This window comes from Pelobates fuscus, chromosome 2 (genome assembly GCF_036172605.1).
Source record: "Pelobates fuscus isolate aPelFus1 chromosome 2, aPelFus1.pri, whole genome shotgun sequence".
Classification (NCBI taxonomy): domain Eukaryota; kingdom Metazoa; phylum Chordata; class Amphibia; order Anura; family Pelobatidae; genus Pelobates; species Pelobates fuscus.
In genome coordinates this window covers 430,755,944-430,778,417 of record NC_086318.1, presented here as the reverse complement: position 1 = coordinate 430,778,417, position 22,474 = coordinate 430,755,944, and the positions used below count along the sequence as shown (strand labels likewise).

The 22,474-nt window shown below is 43.9% G+C and overlaps 1 protein-coding gene across 2 annotated transcripts in view; it reads left to right on the top strand.

The window, feature by feature from the left end:
* LOC134587590 (calpain-13-like) overlaps window positions 1-22,474 on the top strand; it is a 242,171-nt gene that overhangs the window by 82,073 nt on the left and 137,624 nt on the right. For both annotated transcript variants that reach the window (XM_063444079.1, XM_063444078.1), the window contains exons 15-17: window positions 822-1,030; window positions 2,635-2,698; window positions 3,528-3,569. In XM_063444079.1, the coding sequence (XP_063300149.1) occupies window positions 822-1,030; window positions 2,635-2,698; window positions 3,528-3,569 (315 nt within the window). The remainder of the gene's footprint in view (window positions 1-821; window positions 1,031-2,634; window positions 2,699-3,527; window positions 3,570-22,474) is intronic.

Here is a 22,474-nt window from a genome sequence, read left to right as displayed (position 1 = left end):
GTAATTTTATGTCAGTCACTGTTTTACACAGAAGATGCGAATACTTGTTCTTAGAATCTCAATGGGTTTTATTTTTTAGATGCTATTTGTTGGCACGGCTCATTGTCTGAAGTTAGACTCAGTAATTTACCACTTATCACTTGATTGAAAAACAAATGATAAACAAAGACACACGTATCTATGGGATCTTGGAGAACATAATGTTAGCCTGAGAGTAGCAGTCACATTTTTTTTTACAAAGTGACGAGTGTCCCCTCTATGCTGTAAGATTTATAAATGGGGCAGTGGATACCTTCCTCCGCAATGTGAGCTGGGATATAAGTAAAATATGTCGGGACAAAGCCTGATAAATGCTCCCCCTACCACTTCCTTTATTTCCTAACTGGGCTCGGGTATACCCAGTCCTCTAGTCCAATTACCAATAGTCCCAGTTTGTGCCCAATCCCTCTGGATTTTTTTAACACAATAGTCCTCCTACCCACTCCCCAATGTATGAAAACAGGGGATGCAGGATCCCCTGGTTCAAAACCCCAACCTTCTGGTGTCTCGGGGTCCTAAAGCTTCCAACCCACCAAACCCACCACCTGATCCACAAATATTCAGGAACAATTTATTACTGCAAGTTATCGCAGCATAGTACTTGGTTGAATTTTTAATACATGACCATTTTCTTTTTCCATAGAAATAAAACCACTGGTTCTTCTAATTGTAATAACCACTTGCTACCAGGCTTTTAATGTTATAAAGCTTTTCTCTATAATTTTATGCTGACATTTTATATTCCTTTACAGAAAGTGTGACTTTTACTATTATTTTCACAGTTTTATAATTCAAAAGAAAAACTGCAGAGTTCCCAGATTCTTAATAAATTTCTCTCAGGATTGGACCAGCCTACTCACCATAAACGTGATCTAACATCGAAATTCAGATTGAAGCCGGGGACATATTTAATCTATCCATTTGTTGAGAACACGGAAGTAGAGTTCTCGTTCCTACTGGAAATATTCCTGAAAAGCAAAGACTGCGCAATGTAAATATCTTGATTATTTAACATTTATACTTTTACACATTGTCCAATGACGTATAACATAATCACGCAAAATAGTACATACACACAGGGATTGTATATACATTGTAAGCCTGCGTGTAGGAATGTCGAATTTTGTAGCAATTCTAAACCAATTCTGAACCTTAAATACTGAATAATAATTTTGATACGATTTCGTGCTATATGGCCTCCACCTACACGTGGGAACATAAGAGGAGCTTTGGCACAAATGGGGATATAATTAGGGTTAGGACAGGCACAAGCTCTGGTTAGGTTGGTCCAGAGTTGGCTAGGATTATGATTATGGCTAGTTAGGGTGATGGTTAGATAAGATTAGTTAGGATTAGCTAATTAGGGTAAATAGTATTATAGTTATCTGGGATTAGTTAGGATTAGCCTGAGTTAAGTTTAGCTAGGGTTAGGTTTAGCTAGAGTCAGCTAAGAGTAGAGTTAGATATGGTTAGAATCAACATCAAAGTTTGAGAGAGGTGGCCAGGATGGTGATATAGAGTCATTTCACCAAGAGGGGTCTTTGGGAAGTAAGCATGAGGCATGTCAAAACTGGGACATGGCTGTAATTTTACCTTATAAATTCCTGAAAACAATCTGTCAAAGGTATACATGTAGCGTATTGCTGTACTTTAGAGTTACAGCCGAATACAAACCTGGGGATATTGAAATAGGATAGACAAGGCCTTTCAAATCAATATGATTTTTTTTTTATTTTTTTTTTAAATAGTGCTAAATTGGTGACTGAAATGCCCCATAATGAAGGGAAAGTTCTTGTTTTTTTCTGGCAAATGGCACACCACGATGGAGGTAAAGAGCAGTTGGGTGGCTGTAGACGTATAAGTCCAAAAGTAGATGAAATTCTAGACATATGACTACGGCTATTTTGTATCTTTTCTTTAGCTGCACTAGTTGTTTAGAAATTATTACTAGCAAAAAAAATATATATGTTTTATCGTGTTTTTCTTTTAAAATTGTTTATTCATTGCTTATGTAGTGTTATATTTATAATAGCATATCAGAAGAAATCTCAATCTGTCATTTGGCAAAACTGTATAAATATATATGGGAGGACTTAATGAGAAAGAGGGACATTATGGAGAAAGAAATGCCAAGTAAAAATGCCAAAACCGTCTTAATCACGAATCTGTGGCATTGCAGAACAACCACAGTCACTAAAGGGTTAAAAAGGGGTAATAAATAAATAAATATATATGATTTGAAAGTAATTTAAACTTCTTATTTTAGATGCAATTTCCTTAAAATGGAAACCCTTTGGTTTAGCAGTTGAGGCATGTTTATTTTTAAAAAGAAAATCTTATTTATTTATTTTTTAAATTCACGTACTATATACAGATTTATTTCTATTTCCGATAACAAATATACCGGGTAATTCCATTTTTGGAAAATGTAAATTTGGAAAATCTCCTGCGTTGATTATTGTGGCCTAATTTTTTAAATGTGGTCGTCTGTTTCGTAGATGACAATTCTCATTAAAACTCAATATTTCTTCAAAAATTGTTAATCCCGCTTCCTCCCATTGATCATGTTTTCTCTCTCTCTCTTCTGTTCCGTAGTCAGCTGGGTACTCAACAGAGCGCCGAGGTTTATAATTCCGGACCATTACAAGCTAATTACTTGGTAATTATAATATCCTGCTGGCATTCACAATGCTAAATAAAGCAATTATATTTTATTTGCTGTACTGTATAAATGAGAAATCATACATTATCAAGTAACGTTCAGCTGCAACAATTGGTAAAGTCATTAGATTCAAATGTGACAGTCATAGGTTGTCACAGCTTTTAGTGAAATCAAAATAAACAGAAGCTTAAAGGAACACCATAGGGACAGGAACACAAACTGTATTCCTTACCCTGTAGTGTTAAAACCACCATTTAGGTTGCTTGCCACATTACTTCCAGCTCCGCACAGGTATGGCCCGCACCAGATCCACCTCAGAATTATCATCCCAGCCAATCTAATGCTTTCCCATAGGAAAAGCATTGGATAGGCTGAGATCGTCAAGGAGGTGGGGTGGGATGGGGGTGGGGCCACGCACCAGCCTGGCCAATGAGCTTCTCCTCACAGAGATGCATTGAATCAATGCCTCTCTATAGGGGATGTTCGGCATCTCCAGGCAGAGCACTGTGCCAAGGGATGTCAACTCTGCCCGGCACAGATAGCACTGAACCCTAAACCACATACATTGCAAGCCTCCTTTAAAAACGTATCCCATAGCCAGGAGCCAAGTCTGCCTTAAACTTTGGGATTAGATTCATGTGATGTCCAAGTAGCCATCAACCTACAGAAGGGTCTTCACAGAGAAATACTCATAACTTATTATTATTATTACGTATCTAAGAGCAATACATGGTAATCTGATCTTCATTTCACTTTTCAAATATTTGTCTCATTAAATGTAAAATCATTTGTTGTGGTTTAAAGATCTTAATATTTTCCTTTGCAGACAGTTGATAACCAGCAACTATTTAGAAAATATGCTTCTCAGGTAAGTCTTGTCCTGTCCGTTTATCTATAACTCCTGTGTCAAAAATGACTGTTTAGTAAATAATGCAGACAAGAAGGGCTCTTCGCTAATGTAAAAATCATTAATAATTTTATGTGAATTTAACATTTTAGGTCAAAATGGTAAGTTTTGAAAATGTCCGAGTCTCAATATTTTCAATTGAGATATTTTGGGCTAACATTTTAAAATCACTTTGAATTACTAACATTTCCTGACACGTAACTGAATGACCCTGTTTGAATTAAGGTGGAACTGTCTTCCTCCACTGTTGGTGGTCTTGCCCTAAAATTACCCAACTCTGAAAGAGCATCACAACCTTATTATCTAGAATTTTGAACAGACCTTTTCCTTTAGACCCATGGGTCTTACTTCTGTCTAGGCCCATTGACCATTTCACCAGGAATAAAAATAAACTACCATGAAAAATTTCCTTTGCCACCTGACAGGCAATAGCAGAACTCGGGGCAACCCCAAAGATCCCTTCCAGATGATTGGCAAATTGTTTTTGAATAGTATTGAAATTGATAAATTAACATCCTAAACCCACAATAACTTTAAGTTCTTCCACAAATTCTGGGACCCTTGACTAGTGGCGGATTCAGAGCCTTATCTCGGGAGGGGCACTTGTAGATTATTTAAAGAAATAATCCAGGCACAATAACCACTACAGCTCAGTGTAGTAGTTATGGTGCCAGTAGTGCCAGGATCCCATCCCAGAGTAAGTAGTCAAACCGTTTAAGAACAGTTTGACTACTTACCTGGGGTCTGCTGGGATATAGGGCATATGAGCAGTGGTATGTGTTAGGGGTGAAGTGTGTGTGTGAAAGGTGAAGTGTGTGTGCGAGTGCGTGAGGGCGGCAGTGTATGTCAGGGTTGCAGTGTGTGTGTTAGGGGGCAGCATATGTGTGGGGCAGTGTGTGTGTGAGAGAGCTTGTGTGTGTGTGTGTGAGCAGTGCAGTGTGTGTGTGAGCGGTGCAGTGTGTATGTGAGAGTTGCAGTGTGTGTGAGAGTTGCAGTGTCTGTTTATGGGGCAGTGTTTGTGGGGCAGTGTGTGTATGGGGGGCAGTGTGTGTAATGTTTGTGTGACGAAGTGCCCTTCGCCACTTTGTCCTGGAGAGGCATGCTTGCCTGCCTCCTCCCCTGCGACTATGGTCCTGGACTATATTGCACTGTAAACCCTGTATTCAGGCATATGGATTTGTATTAGACTGTCTTTTACCCTTTATCTATGCTGTAGGTTTGGACTGCTAATATAACCTAACAGCCAGGGGATTTAGGCGAATATATTGCATGAGAATACCATTACTGGAGAATACAGCCGTTCGTATGATTTCATGCGAATTCTTTGTGCTCTGAATAGGTGGCCGCCATTTCGGGACTTTTCCACGTGTTCGCGGCCATCTTGCGTGCGAACAGCGGTGTTTGCCTGTGAACGCATGGAACTGAAATCGGAAGCACAAACAGGCGAATACCGCTAAGACCTCCAGACATCCAGAACTACGCACGGAAACTACCGAACGACCGGCCGTTCGGTAGTTATACTTAACTTAGTATGGGGATTCTAGCGACCACAAAGATGCGAATGGATGGCAAGAATTTCGTCTATTTTACCGTGCGAACGGAGACCGACCGCAAGGCCAAAACTCATGGAACTATTTTCGGCTAGTTGGTCTGTGCGGTCGGTCAAAACTTTGGAGCCCTGTATCTCCCGAACCATCCATCCGAATGGGCTGATTTTTGGACAGACTGTTCCCCTGAACAAGGGCTATTTGGGGATACCAGATTTAAAGCTGTACCCCCTGTTTTTGGGGTACATCCAGAACTTGGGTAAAATAATGTATGTTTTAATTGGGTTATGTGTTTATCTGAGGGGAGGAGACGTGGGGGTGTTACCATGCATGTGATTGGTCAATTTCATCCTCCCCCTGGGAGTGTCCTGTATGTACCTGATCCTAATAAAAAGCAGGCTGGGTGTTCCAGTCCTCAGACCTCTTCTGACCCTCAATACGTAGCCTTGTCTCGTTATTGGAGGGAACTGCTATATCACACTGGGGATTGCTATGCGCTGCATATTCCCCTGAGCTCTTAATCACTTAGCTCTTGTAAGAGCTTGTTCCTGTTACGCTCTCCTGGAGGAGAGGTCTTCCCCACACGGTCCTGGAGGACAGAAGCCGATCCAGGGTGGAAGGAAGACGGCGCGGCTCCAGTTAAGCTACGGCGGTTGTGGAGCCTGCGGTGGTTGTGGTGTCGTCTGCAGTGCTTGGAGTCCTCTGAGAGCGCTAGGAGCATCCATCAACGGAGGGTACTCGGTCGGGGTACACGGAGCTCCGTTACAGTGGTGGCAGCGGTGGGATGGCGTCCTAGTGCGAGGAGAAGCAGCTCAGAGACACGGGTAACGTTTGGAGTTACAATTGAGGGCAACGCTAGCCATTGGGCAGCGCCCCTGGCGACAACAGGATGGAATCAGCTGGTTTGCGGACAGCGTTCCATGATGAGGAGGAGAAGGAGGCCGCAGATTACAGGGATGCAGCCAGAAGGGAACTCTGGTATGATGCCCTGGAAGATGCCCAGTGGCGGCGAGGTGAGAGGCTCCCCAGTGATGAGCAGCGGCTACAGAAGCGTGTGGCAATGCGAATATGTCTACTGGGGGAGCAGCCCCTGGATGAGTGGGTGGCAAGACTAGAGACCCTGGTATGGCGAGAGATCGGGCTAGACAACGCATACCAGGCCCTCTGGTGGCATACCATTCGACTTACTCCCTGGACGGCCGAGCACGACCTACCGGAGGGGGATGATTATGATGGTCCTGGTCTACTTATGGATGCCATGGAGGAGGATCTTGATTTCGGCAGCACGGAGGAGTCTAGGTTTTGGGACATCTACGACTACCGGATGGGCATGTATGTCTGGGCTGACGAACGCGAGGTGAGAAAAGACATGACCCACCTGGCAACAAGGGAGTGGGAGCTGGAGCAGGACTACATACACCTACTCAGCTTCGTACAGCCCCAACCTACCCGACAAGCAGAACCAGACCTCCCTGACTGGTCCGGCGATGAACCCCAGATGGCAGGTAGAGATGGGACCGATGTCTCTCTACCGGCCCTACAGGGATGCTGGGCAGTCGGCCCAGATCCACAGCGGCAGTGTGTACCCCAGGGGGCCGAAGGTGCCGTCCTTCCCCCCCCAGCAGCAGTGTGTCCTACAGAGAGCGGAGACAGTTGGTCCCTCTCTACAGCAACAGGACAATGGTAAGGGAGTGGAGACAGGCGGTCTCCCTCTCCAGCGGCAGTATATATCCCAGGGGGCAGAAGGTGGCGACCTTTCCCCCCAGCAGCAGTGTGTCCTACAGAGAGCAGAGACAGTTGGTCCCTCTCTACAGCAACAGGACAATGGTAAGGGAGTGGAGACAGGCGGTCTCCCTCTCCAGCGGCAGCCTGTGTTTCCGGGAAAGGAGCACAGCACCCCCTCTCCCCAGCGGCAGCTTCCCCCAACAAGGGGAGACACCAATCCTCCAGACGGCGCAGATGGGACCGTGGTCTCTGTGCCTGACCTACAGGGATGCTGGACAGCCTTTCCAGATCCCCAACTACCCTCACCGGGACACCCAGAGGAGGGGGTAAGTACAAATTCCCCTCCCCAGCTAACTCCTAGCGTGGCACCAGGGTTAACGGAGGCGATGCTAACCCCTCCTGACGTCCATGTTCCCTTGACTACTGAGCCGGACTATGGTCTCACTACCCCAGCGGAAGAGCTGGCAGCTGGACAGAGCGCAGTCGGCCTCTGCCCTACCTTTGTCCCTGGTCCAGAGCCTGATGTCCTGCAGGCTACCCCAGCAGAAGAGCTGGCATCTGGGCAGAGTGCAGGTGGCCTCTGCCCTTCAAGTACCCTCGGCATGTGGCCTCATTACCACAGCCAAATACCCAGGTGCAGTGACTGTGTGTTGTGGGTGGGCTGTTCCTGTACTTTGATGTTGTGGGGGGGCTACTCGGACATCTGTTTATTGTGGGTTGGTGGATCGACTAACGGAGGCACTGACCGACAGAAGGTCAGGTGCCTGGTTAGTCTTCCCCCCAAAGGGGAGATGTGTGACGAAGTGCCCTTCGCCACTTTGTCCTGGAGAGGCATGCTTGCCTGCCTCCTCCCCTGCGACTATGGTCCTGGACTATATTGCACTGTAAACCCTGTATTCAGGCATATGGATTTGTATTAGACTGTCTTTTACCCTTTATCTATGCTGTAGGTTTGGACTGCTAATATAACCTAACAGCCAGGGGATTTAGGCGAATATATTGCATGAGAATACCATTACTGGAGAATACAGCCGTTCGTATGATTTCATGCGAATTCTTTGTGCTCTGAATAGGTGGCCGCCATTTCGGGACTTTTCCACGTGTTCGCGGCCATCTTGCGTGCGAACAGCGGTGTTTGCCTGTGAACGCATGGAACTGAAATCGGAAGCACAAACAGGCGAATACCGCTAAGACCTCCAGACATCCAGAACTACGCACGGAAACTACCGAACGACCGGCCGTTCGGTAGTTATACTTAACTTAGTATGGGGATTCTAGCGACCACAAAGATGCGAATGGATGGCAAGAATTTCGTCTATTTTACCGTGCGAACGGAGACCGACCGCAAGGCCAAAACTCATGGAACTATTTTCGGCTAGTTGGTCTGTGCGGTCGGTCAAAACTTTGGAGCCCTGTATCTCCCGAACCATCCATCCGAATGGGCTGATTTTTGGACAGACTGTTCCCCTGAACAAGGGCTATTTGGGGATACCAGATTTAAAGCTGTACCCCCTGTTTTTGGGGTACATCCAGAACTTGGGTAAAATAATGTATGTTTTAATTGGGTTATGTGTTTATCTGAGGGGAGGAGACGTGGGGGTGTTACCATGCATGTGATTGGTCAATTTCATCCTCCCCCTGGGAGTGTCCTGTATGTACCTGATCCTAATAAAAAGCAGGCTGGGTGTTCCAGTCCTCAGACCTCTTCTGACCCTCAATACGTAGCCTTGTCTCGTTATTGGAGGGAACTGCTATATCACACTGGGGATTGCTATGCGCTGCATATTCCCCTGAGCTCTTAATCACTTAGCTCTTGTAAGAGCTTGTTCCTGTTACGCTCTCCTGGAGGAGAGGTCTTCCCCACACGGTCCTGGAGGACAGAAGCCGATCCAGGGTGGAAGGAAGACGGCGCGGCTCCAGTTAAGCTACGGCGGTTGTGGAGCCTGCGGTGGTTGTGGTGTCGTCTGCAGTGCTTGGAGTCCTCTGAGAGCGCTAGGAGCATCCATCAACGGAGGGTACTCGGTCGGGGTACACGGAGCTCCGTTACAGTTTGTATGAAGGGGAAGTGTGTGTAGTGTGTGTGTATGGGGGCAGTGTGTGTATGGGGGCAGTGTTTTTGGGGCAGTGTGTGTGGGGGGGGCAGTGTGTACGGGTGTGCAATGTGTGTATGGGGGCAGTGTGTGTATGGGGGCAGTGTGTGTATGGGGGGGCAGTGTGTGTAGTATGGGGGGCAGTGTGTATGGGGGGCAGTGTTTGTATGGGGGGAAGGAGGGTAGGGAGGCTTTTTAATAAAAAAAAAAATGTAATTTAATAAAATAAATATATTGATGTTCCCCCCTCTCTTCTTACCTGGGAGGAGGGGGGACATTTCTCCATCCCTGGTGGTCTGATGGGGAATTCCTAGTGGTCCAGTGGTAGGTGTGAACTCTAGACCACGCTCCAGGGCTAGAGTTCACTCTTGCAAGATTTGGAGCGTTGCAGTGGAGCGGGTCCTCTCTCCTCCCTCTCCCTCCCCCGTCAGCTGCCAGCACATTGCCTGCGGACCGGGGAGGGAGCTCTGATCACTGATCTCCCTCCCCGGTCCGCAGGTACATTGCAGGGCTGGCACTTGGACAGTGCCAGCCCTGCATTAGCTGGCAGGGGAGAATCTTGGGGGGTGGCAATTGCCCCGTTGCCCCCCCCCTGGATCCGCCACTGCCCTTGGATGGATGGAGACACATTCCTTCCTTGGTAAAAGTACACCCATCCACTATATTACTATCATATCTGATGACTGTTTGAACAATCTTATTTTAATGAAGACACTCCCATCCCCTTCTTTCCCTGTTTAGTCATTGCACTTCTCACCCTCCTTCCCCTTTCTCCTGGGTTGGGGACTCAGACTGCGGGCACTCAGAACCCTACAGTTGAATTGGCCTCTCTGGCACGTTCGTCTCTACATTCCTCTCTCAGTTTTCTAGTTTCCCTTTCCCCTCACTATTCGTTCCATTCCTTCTTTGAGTATCCTCAGCTTGGACCAATATGTAGACAATAAATATATACATAGACACCACTTTGTGTGAAAACTAAGTTTAGATGATAATCCCCTTAATTTACACACAGTGGAATAGTGCAGCGCTAGACAGAAGGCTTACCCTTATAATGTGGGGCGTTGCTCATATATAACCAGAAAAAAATATAAACAGAGAAATACGTAATAGTGCAATATTGTTAAAAAAAACTAATTAACACTAAAAATTAGAGAAATTAATGCTCACAAATCAAGAGCCTTTTAGACGTTATGGCTCTGAACGTATGCGCTTGCTGTGCCTTTAAGGTAGCAACAGTAACCTTCTCATTTGCCCCCTTCGCTGGTTCAAGTGGAATAGGTGTACATGGAAGACATAAGCAGGTGGCAAACAAGTAGTGCAGGTGGTAATAGACTCTTTAGGTTACAACTTGAAAGATAAAATAAAAGTTGCTGACCTGATTCTGGAGCCTATAAATAACTGGCTCCAAGTTTGTGCACTTACTTGCCAATATCTGGAGTGGCAAAGGACCCCCTTTAAATCGGCATGGAACAGATGGTCCAAGAGGATAATGGATTTATCAAAAAACGTTTTATTACAGAAAATAAAAAATACTCCAACATGAGATAAAAACAAATAATTCCACACAAGGTATATCAACTAAAAGAATTATGTAAAAATATGTATAATAAGTCCTCTTACGTATTTCTCTGTTTATATTTTTTCCCGGTTATATATGAGCAACGCCCCACATTATAAGGGTAAGCCTTCTGTCTAGCGCTGCACTATTCCACTGTGTGTAAGTTAAGGGGATTATCATCTAAACTTAGTTTTCACACAAAGTGGTGTCTATGTATATATCTGTTTTTCTGGGTTAATAGGAGGACCCCAAGAGTGCTACAGCTGCTGATAATTAAATTTATATCACACCCCAAGTACTAAGCGCCTCAATTCATACGTATAAGAAAAACTGTTTTTTCTTTTCTTTGTTATGTAGACAATAACACTTATAGATTGCAGGTATCTGGCTGGTCCATCACTCTCCCCCATATCAAACAAGGCATATAAGACCTACCCTTAATTCTGCACCACTCGTTCAGACTCCACTAGTGATATCAACATACACCTGAAACACGTTTCTCCGGTGTTCTATTGCCAGGGTCATGGCTCGTTGCCCACAAAGAAGCGTAGGCTAATGGACTCTAATTGAATAATTTCTGGTGTCTTGGGTATTCATGATCCCTACTGACTGCTGAAACCTTACCAATACCTGCAAAAACTGCTAATTATTGGTCGGCCTGTAAATATTCCATTCATCAATGCCTTACCCAAGTTGTAATTTTTGTTATTTCTGGAAATGTATTAATAAAGATTTTTATTTTTTTATTTTTTTTAAAGCGGAACTGTCACGATATGGGAATTCTGTGTAATTTGCAAAGACCCCCAACAGTAAGATCGCTGTTGGGGGTCTGGTGGCAGGGGGACAGACAAACAAAAGTTTAGCTTCACTGCTTTACTCTCACATGGTGAGACCATGGGATCCTTCAGAGATAGAGTCAGTTCACTGACAGCTAGGAGATTGAAACTTCTTGATGGCTGTAGCTCTGCCTCGTGTGTCAGAACGTTATTTTGTCTCAGTATATTTTTTTGACTGGGTGAGAATTTTAGTGAAATTCCAGCACTGTCAATATGAGTATTTCATAAGATTTTTGTTTTATCTTTATTAAAAGCTCTTTTTGTGTGTAGGGGGGAGGGACAGTGTTTCTTTAAAAGCACCAAACATTACTAAGGACTAATTTGCAGGAGGCTGAGCTAGGAGTATCTGAATATTTTTATTTTGAGGTAGTGACCAAAAATAATTCAGAACAGTATAAAATTAAATTAAAACCCACAGAGTAGATAATCCAACAAATATAACATGTATCTACCATTAAATTATATCACCAGAAACATAATGATAAATCTCTGGTTAATGAATTTGGCTATTTTATTGAAACTTAGAAGATACACACATGAGAAAATGTGTAAAGGATAAAACAATACCTAAAAAAATTAAATTGTATATATTTACATAAGTTACATTTTATGTTCCTCAGAGCAGCAATCTTGACATAAAATTGATGTTTTATTCTACATTTGTGTTCTACATTTACATTCTCATTTCAAATAAAAGTTATGTTGATACTTTTTTAAACAAAAGTGCTTGGTAGTAAAAGGATAAAAAATGCATACTTTATGTGTTTTGAAACTAGTGTAGTAAGTAAACAAGCCTTTTCGAATACGTGATATTTCATTATAAAGTTGCTTTAAAAATGTTACAGCTACTTTACTTGTGCACCCCCTGGTGGTAAGATAGAGGAGCGGGCAGACTCACAGGCACACGTATCATGGTGTTGGGTCCGGGCTAGACTCAATTTAGTATACAGAAAGAATTTACTTAGACCATCTGGATACCAAATCCGGAGGTCTATAGTAAGTACTGGAGTAGGAAAGATGGGATTACCAAATCAATTAATGATGATATTATTATTATTATTATTATTATTATTATTATTATTATTATTATTGCCATTTATATAGCGCCAACAGATTCCGTAGCGCTTTACAATATTTTGAGAGGGGGGGATGTAACAATAAATAGGACAATTACAAGAAAACTTACAGGAACAATAGGTTGAAGAGGACCCTGCTCAAATGAGCTTACAGTCTATAGGAGGTGGGGTATTAGAGACATTAGGATAGGAAATATCAAGTAGGAGTGAAGCAGAACTGGAGGAGAGAGCAAAGCACTGTCCCATAGGAGAGAGCAAGAGACAGGTATGTAAGGGAGAGATTACTCTGGGAGGCCATACGCTTTCCTGAAGAGATGGGTTTTAAGGCCCTTCTTAAATGATTGAAGACTAGGGGAGAGTCTGATGGCAGTAGGCAAGTTATTCCATAGGAGAGGAGCCGCCCGTGAGAGGTCCTGCAAGCGCGAGTTGGCCGTACGGGTGCGAGCAGCGGTCAGGAGGTGGTCGCGGGCAGAGCGGAGGGTACGAGGAGGGGCATACCTCTGGATCAGTGAAGAGATATAAGAGGGGCTGGAATTGTTCAGTGCTTTAAATGTATGGGTTAGCACTTTAAATTGACTCCTATAGGATACAGGGAGCCAATGTAAGGACTGGCAGAGGGGCGAGGTGTGAGAGGACCGACTGGAGAGGAAAATCAGTCATAGGACCGTAATCAGTCATGATAGGACCGTAAAGAGTCTTCAGCAAAAATAACAAGTGGTTCCTCCAATCTAGAGATGGGTCATTCACCAACCACAATGACTTAGTGGTGGAACTCCTACGGTACATACTTACGCACAACTACTTTTTGTTTGAGGGGACCTACTACCACCAGGTGAGAGGGAACGCTATGGGGACAACTTGTGCCCCCTCTTATGCGAACCTCCACCTAGGTTGGTGGGAACACAACATTGTCTTCAATGCAGGGTTTTCCCAGTACCATAAGTACATCAAATTGTGGAAACGCTACATTGATGACGTGTTGATTGTATGGACTGGATCATCTAAATTGTTTAACAGCTTCGTCGAAGCCTTAAACACCAATAACATCAATCTCAGACTTACTCATGAAATAGGAGGCCATAAACTACACTTTCTTGACGTCACATTAGAAATTACACAGGATAATTATGTATCCACTACCCTGTTTAGAAAACCTACGGCCACCAATAATCTGCTAAATTGGGAGAGCTGCCATCCTTCCTCTCTAAAGAGAGGAATACCCACGGGTCAGTATCTTCGGGTTAGAAGAAACTGCTCCACACTAGAAGAGTTTAAACTGAAAGCCCAAACCTTGAGGTTGCGGTTTAAAAAGAAAGGGTATTCTAATAGATGCCTGAAGTCAGCATACCAGAGGACACTACTAACTGAAAGGGAGTCCCTCCTTACTGAGAATTCCACCAAGGATACAACCCAGAACCTGATCAGGTGTATTGGCACCTTTGATTCTGGATGGGACCCTGTGAAACAAACCCTTGAAAGATACTGGCCACTAAAATACCAAGATCAACATCTAAAAGAAGTCCTTACTCCTCATGTCTCACTCACAGCCAGAAGAGGCCGTAACCTTAAAGACATTCTTGTACCAAGTCATCTCCCACTGAAAACAGGCCCGACCACTTGGCTAAAGTCTCCAACAGTAGGCACCTACCAGTGTGGACGTTGCAAGGCTTGCAAATTTATCAGAAGGCATTCAAAAACTTTTTCTAATGCAAACAATACGAAGACATACACAGTTAAAACTTTCTTTAACTGCCAAACAGCTGGAATTGTCTACCTCCTGACATGCAGCTGCGGCCTAAAGTACGTGGGGAAGACATTTAGACCCTTTAAAAATCGTATTCTGGAACACATTAATTCAGTGAATCCTTCCAGACAAACTGATACAGTGATTTCACGTCATCTAAAAATGAAATCACTGTATCACTGTCAGCACAAGACTTACGCTTTAATGGTTTAGAGAAAATCAAACTAGGCTGAAGAAAAGGGGATATAGATATCAAACTTCTACAAAGAGAAAGTTATTGGATATACACACTCAAAACATTGTCCCCTGCAGGGTTGAATGAAGGCTTTTCGTATACGTCCTTCATCTCTGACTAGAAACTATCTATACACTGCAAATACCATGCCTCTCTCCTGTTTTAAAAGGATTACATTTCCATTAAGGTTCTAATGAGCATACACGCCATTCTCATTATTGTATATATGTAAATATGTAAATAGTCTTCAGCAAAATTAAATTAAGTTGTGTCATAGTTAGTAGCTGCTGCACCTGTCCCTCTAACCTATTACATTTAATAATCAGACTACACACATCAATTTTTAGATGTTATGATTATGAAGTCAGATTGTCCCAGTAATCAGACTTTAATTAACATTACATTCAGAGCTAAGTTTGAAAATAGTAATTGCAACACAATCATTGTAAGAACTGCCTGGACACACAGCCATTAATATGGACGTCTGGCCCTTTAAGAAGTGACGGTAGGTCACTAAGCGGTACATAATACACTTTATCAGACCCCATAAAATGAAATGTCCTTGATCTTTCCTCTTATAATAGGGATAGATATCTGTGTCTTTTAGGCAATTACAATTTATTAGCTGCAATGCGATAATCTATCAACTACACACTACTGTCCCGACTTCAGAGCTTAGTTAATAGTCACATGCTTTCCAGCATATAACCATTCCAATAATCAAAGACACAGCTAACACCGTTTCCTAGTAAGTATCGCAAAGACACCTCTGCTCGGTATTCTGTTAGAACGGAATCGTCAGATTCCTGATATGTGTCTAGGGACGGAAGTCTGTGACTTAGTTCATTACTGCCAAAATTCATCCAGCTCTAAACCTGACATTATGACTGAGTCAATTGGCATTGTCTTTTCATATAATAAGTCAGTTTAAATAATAGATACAGGTTTGATTTCATTATGTGCAAACTGTATTTGACCACAAAACAGCATTCTTGATTTCGGCCGGCTAGGTTTTCTTGAGCAGAAATGGTATATTGCTACAGTATCAATAAAATGTAACCCTATCCCAAAACTAAGTTACACAAATTACAGCTGCAACAATGTGAGGTATTCATAGCATCACTAAGCAGCATGCAAATAACTATCTTCACCAGTACAGGCATGAATACTAGAAATGCCTCAGAAACCACAATACCACTTCAAAGACCATATATGCTTATGGCATGATTTCACTTTAATGTAAGCTACTAATTATCACAGTAGTAGCCCCAATGAGCAGAGTAAGTGATGAGAACCGCACTCAGTCCCAACGGCCACGGGTGCTCCAGAGCAGGACCAGCAATCACAGTACAATAATCCAAGAAGAAAAAGACCTTTCCGGTCTAAACGTTGCGTTGCATTCTGTCACAATAAATCTGCCTGCGGCTTGAAGTTGGAGTGCCAGTAGTAGCCCCAATAGCCAGAATCTATTCATTCTCTAAGGCTAAATTTCGGCACCACAACAGTTAAAACCACTCAGCCGCTGATGTCAGATGGCAAGCTCTCTGATTGGCCGATTTTTTTTTTCTTTATTTGTTTGTTTGTTTTGTTTTGGCGCCAAAATGTAGTCACATGCCTGATTCTGATTGGTCCAACAGGTATTAGCAGTTACTAGCACACATTTAAAAGGAGACTTGAGGTCAGTCTCCCTCCAGTCCCTGACGAAGGTGCATTACAGAAAGCACCGAAACGCGCGTCGGGTTTCTCTTTCCTTTCACTTATTTTTTCACTAGGGCACTGTCACTATGTGTAGGCAACCAACAATCTAAGTATGGTTCTACACATTAGATCACTCTAATTTTCACTTTCCTTATTTTTCACCTCATCACACTGGACATGTTGCCTGGGAGCAGTTAACTATATTCTCTTAGACTTAGTACTACAGTCCTGCAAGCTGTTTAATTCCCCCCCCCCCCCCTCCCCCCCGTTTCTTTTCATATAATATGGGTTAGATATACTGAGAGCCTTAGACATTACAAATAGGTCTCATTACAGTTATCTAGCCCTTATATGGATGGGTATGTTTGCAGTTTTGAACTGTTGATTATTTGCAAGACTACTTTTTAATCCTGTTGGCTCTATTTAGATAATTCCACAGACGCTAGCTGTGGCCTATAGAGCTTTGCAACTAAGTCTGCTCCCAGCCTTAAGACCAGTGTTTCTAGTCAATACTTTACTTAGCAACTTGGAGCTAAGCCTATCTGCTGTCTGTAGCTATCAGAATTGACCTTCCATGATTAAAGTCTAATATCTGTAGCTTCCTTAAGACAAATCTATAAAGTACCCCATTGACCAAGATAGTTTGAGGTGAGCCATTGTGGCGAGATTTTTTACCCAATTCGGGTATTTGACCACCTATTTTGTTATTTTTGCTAAAGACTCTTTACGGTCCTATCATTAATTGATTTGGTAATCCCATCTTTCCTACTCCAGTACTTACTATAGACCTCCAGATTTGGTATCCAGATGGTCTAAGTAAATTCTTTCACTATTCTCTATTTAGGGGTTAAGCCCCAGGACACCTCTGGAGTGTCCAAACTAGGTGAATCTCTGCCAGTGTTGAAGAGTTCCATCAGTTGGACCCACCAATGAGGGCAGGGATACATTTCATTATTCAATTTAGTATACAATATACATTTTTACTATAACCAGCCATTTCTGATAAATACATTTCCAATCGAAATTATTCAACCCCCATTGAAAATCAGGTTTATTGTCAGAATTTACAGACTTTCAGCTGTTTGCAATCAACAAATCAAACAAAATGGAATGCTTCAAGTGCCCAAATTCAAATGAATATGCAAAAATTATTCAACCCCCTGAATGGAATCCTCACAACAGCACAAATATGCAAAACAAGTGTTTTCTCAGCACGTCTGAGTCAACTAATCATGGACTTCATTAGTTACACCAGGTGTAACATGGGTATTGATTAATGAAGGATTTGTCAAGGTTTCAAATTGATCTAGAAACATAGAAACATAGAATGTGACGGCAGATAAGAACCATTCGGCCCATCTAGTCTGCCCAGTTTTCTAAATACTTTCATTAGTCCCTGGCATTATCTTATAGTTAGGATAGCCTTATGCCTATCCCACGCATGCTTAAACTCCTTTACTGTGTTAACCTCTACCACTTCAGCTGGAAGGCTATTCCATGCATCCACTACCCTCTCAGTAAAGTAATACTTCCTGATATTATTTTTAAACCTTTGCCTCTCTAATTTAAGTCTATGTCCTCTGGTTGTGGTAGTTTTTCTTCTTTTAAATATAGTCTCCTCCTTTACTCTGTTGATTCCCTTTATGTATTTAAATGTTTCTATCATATCCCCCCTGTCTCGTCTTTCCTCCAAGCTATACATGTTAAGATCCTTTAACCTTTCCTGGTAAGTTTTATCCTGCAATCCATGAACCAGTTTAGTAGCCCTTCTTTGAACTCTCTCTAAGGTATCAATATCCTTCTGAAGATATGGTCTCCAGTACTGTGTACAGTACTCCAAGTGAGGTCTCACCAGTGTTCTGTACAATGGCATGTGCACTTCCCTCTTTCTACTGCTAATACCTCTCCCTATACAACCAAGCATTCTGCTAGCATTTCCTGCTGCTCTATTACATTGTCTGCCTACCTTTAAGTCCTCAGAAATAATCACCCCTAAATCCCTTTCCTCAGATGTTGAGGTTAGGACTCTATCAAATATTCTGTACTCTGCCCTTGGGTTTTTACGTCCAAGATGCATTATCTTGCACTTATCCACATTAAATGTCAGTTGCCACAACTCTGACCATTTTTCTAGTTTACCTAAATCATTTGCCATTTGGCTTATCCCTCCTGGAACATCAACCCTGTTACATATCTTAGTATCATCCGCAAAAAGACACACCTTACCATCAAGACCTTCTGCAATATCACTAATAAAAATATTAAAGAGAATGGGTCCAAGTACAGATCCCTGAGGTACCCCACTGGTGACAAGCCCAAGCTTCGAATATACTCCATTGACTACAACCCTCTGTTGCCTGTCACTCAGCCACTGCCTTACCCATTCAACAATATTGGAATCCAAACTCAAAGATTGCAGTTTATTGATAAGCCTTCTATGTGCAACAGTGTCAAAAGCCTTACTGAAATCTAGGTAAGCAATGTCTACTGCACCACCCTGATCTATAATTTTAGTTACCCAATCAAAAAAATCAATAAGATTAGTTTGGCATGATCTCCCTGAAGTAAACCCATGTTGTCTCTGATCTTGAAATCCATGTGTTTTTAGATGTTCAACAATCCTATCCTTTAACATGGTTTCCATCACTTTCCCTACTACTGAAGTAAGGCTTACTGGCCTATAGTTGCCCGACTCCTCCTTATTACCTTTCTTGTGAATGGGCACAACATTCGCTAACTTCCAATCTTCTGGGACTACTCCTGTTAACAATGATTGGTTAAATAAATCTGTTAATGGTTTTGCTAGTACACCACTAAGCTCTTTTAATAGCTTTGGGTGTATTCCATCAGGTCCCATTGACTTATTTGTCTTTACTTTTGACAGTTGAAATAGAACCTCTTCCTCTGTAAACTCACATGTAATAAATGACTAATTTATCCTTTTTTTTTAACAGAGGTCCCTTTCCTTCATTTTCAGCTGTAAATACCGAACAAAAATATTCATTGAGGCAGTCAGCTAGACCTTTATCCTCATCTACATAACTTCCTTCTTTTGTTTTTAATCTAACTAATCCTTGTTTTACTTTTCTTTTCTCATTTATGTATCTAAAAAAAGTTGTGTCCCCCTTTTTTACTGACTGTGCTATTTTCTCTTCTGTGTGTGATTTGGAAGCTCTTATAACTTGCTTAGCCTCTTTCTGCCTAATCTTATAGGTCATTCTGTCTTCCTCACTCTGGGTTTTTTTATAATTACTAAATGCTAACTTTTTGTTTTTTACTATTTTGGCCACATCTGCGGAGTACCACAGTGGTTTCTTGAATTTTTTGCTTTTACTGACAAGCCTTGTGATGAAACCAATCTCGCCACATTGTATTGGAGGAGCCTGGTTGCCCGCCTGCTGCCTTTGGACTATGGCCCTGGGAGATTGGGCCCTTTACAAACATTATTCGGCCCTAACAGAGTGCATGTCACTCCTTCTGGCCCTTTAAATACAGTGGGGCCATTCGGTACTTGCCCTGTGTGAGCAGTAATACCCCCCAGATAGCTATGCCATGGAGCCTATTCATATAATGAAAGACTATGGGAAAGACTTTGGCTCCATGGCAATTAAACTGTATTTGTGTGGTCTGCGTGCCATTCACCTAATAATGTGCACGCAGACCTGAGCTATCTGGGGATATGTTAAATGTCTGTGTTTAATGTATAAAATGTGACTTTATGTATTTTAAAGAGTTTTATGTTGTTTTGCAACCATGTGGTTAATGGAGTCTGCCTCTAGTCCTGGATAATTAGATTTCTTCTCCAATTATCTCCAGGGCAGAAGGGAGGAAGCCAGGATGCATTGTGGGGATGTTTTACTTTTACTGTTTGAGCCAGGGGGAATAAAAGATACTTTTACTAACTTTTGAACCCCTGGTCTGATTCATGCCATTTTTTAATATGTTGTTCCCAAGAATAGATTGATTGTGGATATGTATTTTTATGTGAATGTGATGTATGGTTTTAAAGTTATGAAAGTTGTGTAAAAGTATATTTTGAACTGTACACATAATGGGATTAAGTGTCACACTAAGGGGAGGGGATGTGTGGGAGGTAACATCTATGTTATTGGTTATTTTATGCCTCCCCCTGGGTGTGGCCTGTATGTGTACTCATGTAATAAAAACCAGGCTGGGTGCCCAGCACCTCAGACCACTGCTTGACCTTCAACACGGAGCCTTGTCTCATTCTTGGGGGGATTCACTGTATGCTGTTGGAGATTTGACTGCTAGGAGTGTAAGCTGATGTCTGCTTTTCCTATTCATCTGCTAGCAGCTATTTGTGAGGTTCCAGCTGGAGTGCTACCTTATTCACCTATATCCAGTTCGTGAGTTCTGATGTTCTGCAGTAGCTGTGCCTTAATAAGAAAAGGGGATTATCGCCTAAACGGATTTTAACCCCTCATATGCTGAAACGGTCCGTTACAATTGGTGGCAAGCGGCGGGATCGTTCCTACAGCCAGAAGGACAGCTACAGAACACCATTTCTTTGGATTTACAATTTGAGGGCAACGCATGTCTGAGTACAGCGACCCTGACAGCACCAGGATGGAACCAGCAGTGGAGTACAATAAGGGTGACATGGATGACCGGGATGCAATAAGGAAAGGCATCTGGTACCAGGCCCTGGATAATGTACAATACCAGCGGGGTGAGAGTCTCCCCAGTGAAGAGCAGCGGTTGCAGAAGCAAGTGGCCCTGCGGATGCCCTTCCTGGGAGAGCAGCCCCTGGAGGAATGGGTGAAGGAACTAGAGCACCGGGTATGGCAGGAGCTATGGCTGGAGGATGCCTACCAGGCGCTCTGGTGGTATATGGCACAGTATATACCCTGGACAGCCGAACATGACAAGCCAGAGGGAGAGGAGTTTGATGGTCCTGGCTTGTTATGGGAGTCCTTTGCAGAGCCTGGCTTTGGGAGCCCTGCGCAAACCAGACTGCAGGACATTTTCTATGAGAGGGAGGCTAGGCATGAGTGGGATGACCCCCATGAGGTAGAGCAAGACCTGGCTCACCTAGCAGCCCTGGAGTGGGAACTGGAGCAAAACTACCAAGATCTCTTCCGCTTCATTGGGAAGGCTCAGCAGGACAGTAAGGTGACAGACCCAGATCCAGACCCCTTCCGCTGGGAAGATATTGTAGAGATTTACTGGGAAGAACCCCAGGTGGCCTGTAGAGATGGGACCGAGGTCTCTCCACCGGTCCTGCAGGGAATTGGGAGCCCAGTCTCCATTCCCCAGCGGCAGGCTGAGTTACAGGGGGCAGAGGTAGTTGGTCCCACCCCCCAGCAGCAGAGTGATATGCCGGGAAGGCAGTGTGAAGTGCAGGGAGAGGAGAGCAGCGTCCTCCCTCCCCAGCGGCAGGCTGAGTTACAGGGGGCAGAGGTAGTTGGTCCTACCCCCCAGCGGCAGAGTGATATGCCGGGAAGGCAGTGTGAAATGCAGGGAGAGGAGAGCAGCGTCCTCCCTCCCCAGCGGCAGGCTGAGTTACAGGGGGCAGAGGTAGTTGGTCCTACCCCCCAGCAGCAGAGTGATATGCCGGGAAGGCAGTGTGAAATGCCGGGAGAGGAGAGCAGCGTCCTCCCTCCCCAGCGGCAGGCTGAGTTACAGGGGGCAGAGGTAGTTGGTCCTACCCCCCAGCAGCAGCGTGACTTTTTGGGAATTGGGAGCCCAGTCTCCTTTCCCCAACAGCAGGACACTGTATTGGGAGAAGAGACAGTCGGTCTCCCTCCACAGATGTTGGAAGTATGTATGGGAGAGGAGCTTGCTACCACCTCTCCCCAGCGGCGGATCATTGATGTGCAGGGAATAGAGAGCCCAGTCTCCTTTCCCCAGCGGCAGGACACTGTATTGGGAGGAGAGACAGTCGGTCTCCCTCCACAAAGGTGGAAAGTATGTATGGGAGAGGAGCTTGCTACCACCTCTCCCCAGCAGCGGATCCGTAATGTGCAGGGAATAGAGAGCCCAATCTCCTTTCCCCAGCGGCAGAGTGTTCTAGTGGGAGAGGAGCCTGTTACCCCCTCTCCCCAGCGGCAGCTTAATATACCAGGGGGAGACTGTAAACCCCCCACCGGTGCAGATGGGACCGTGGTCTCTGCACTCACCACACAGGGGGTAGGGACGGTCGGTCCTACCCCCCCACGACAGAGCTGTGTATCCAAGGGGGAGACAACCGGTCTCCCCACTCAGCAGCAGAGCTATGCAACTAAGGGGGAGACAGTCCGTCTCCAGCAACCAGGCTCTAACCAGACTACTCCGGTGGTAGTGCTGGCACCAGGACAGAGTACCGCTGGTCTCTGCCCACTCAGCAACCCACCAAGG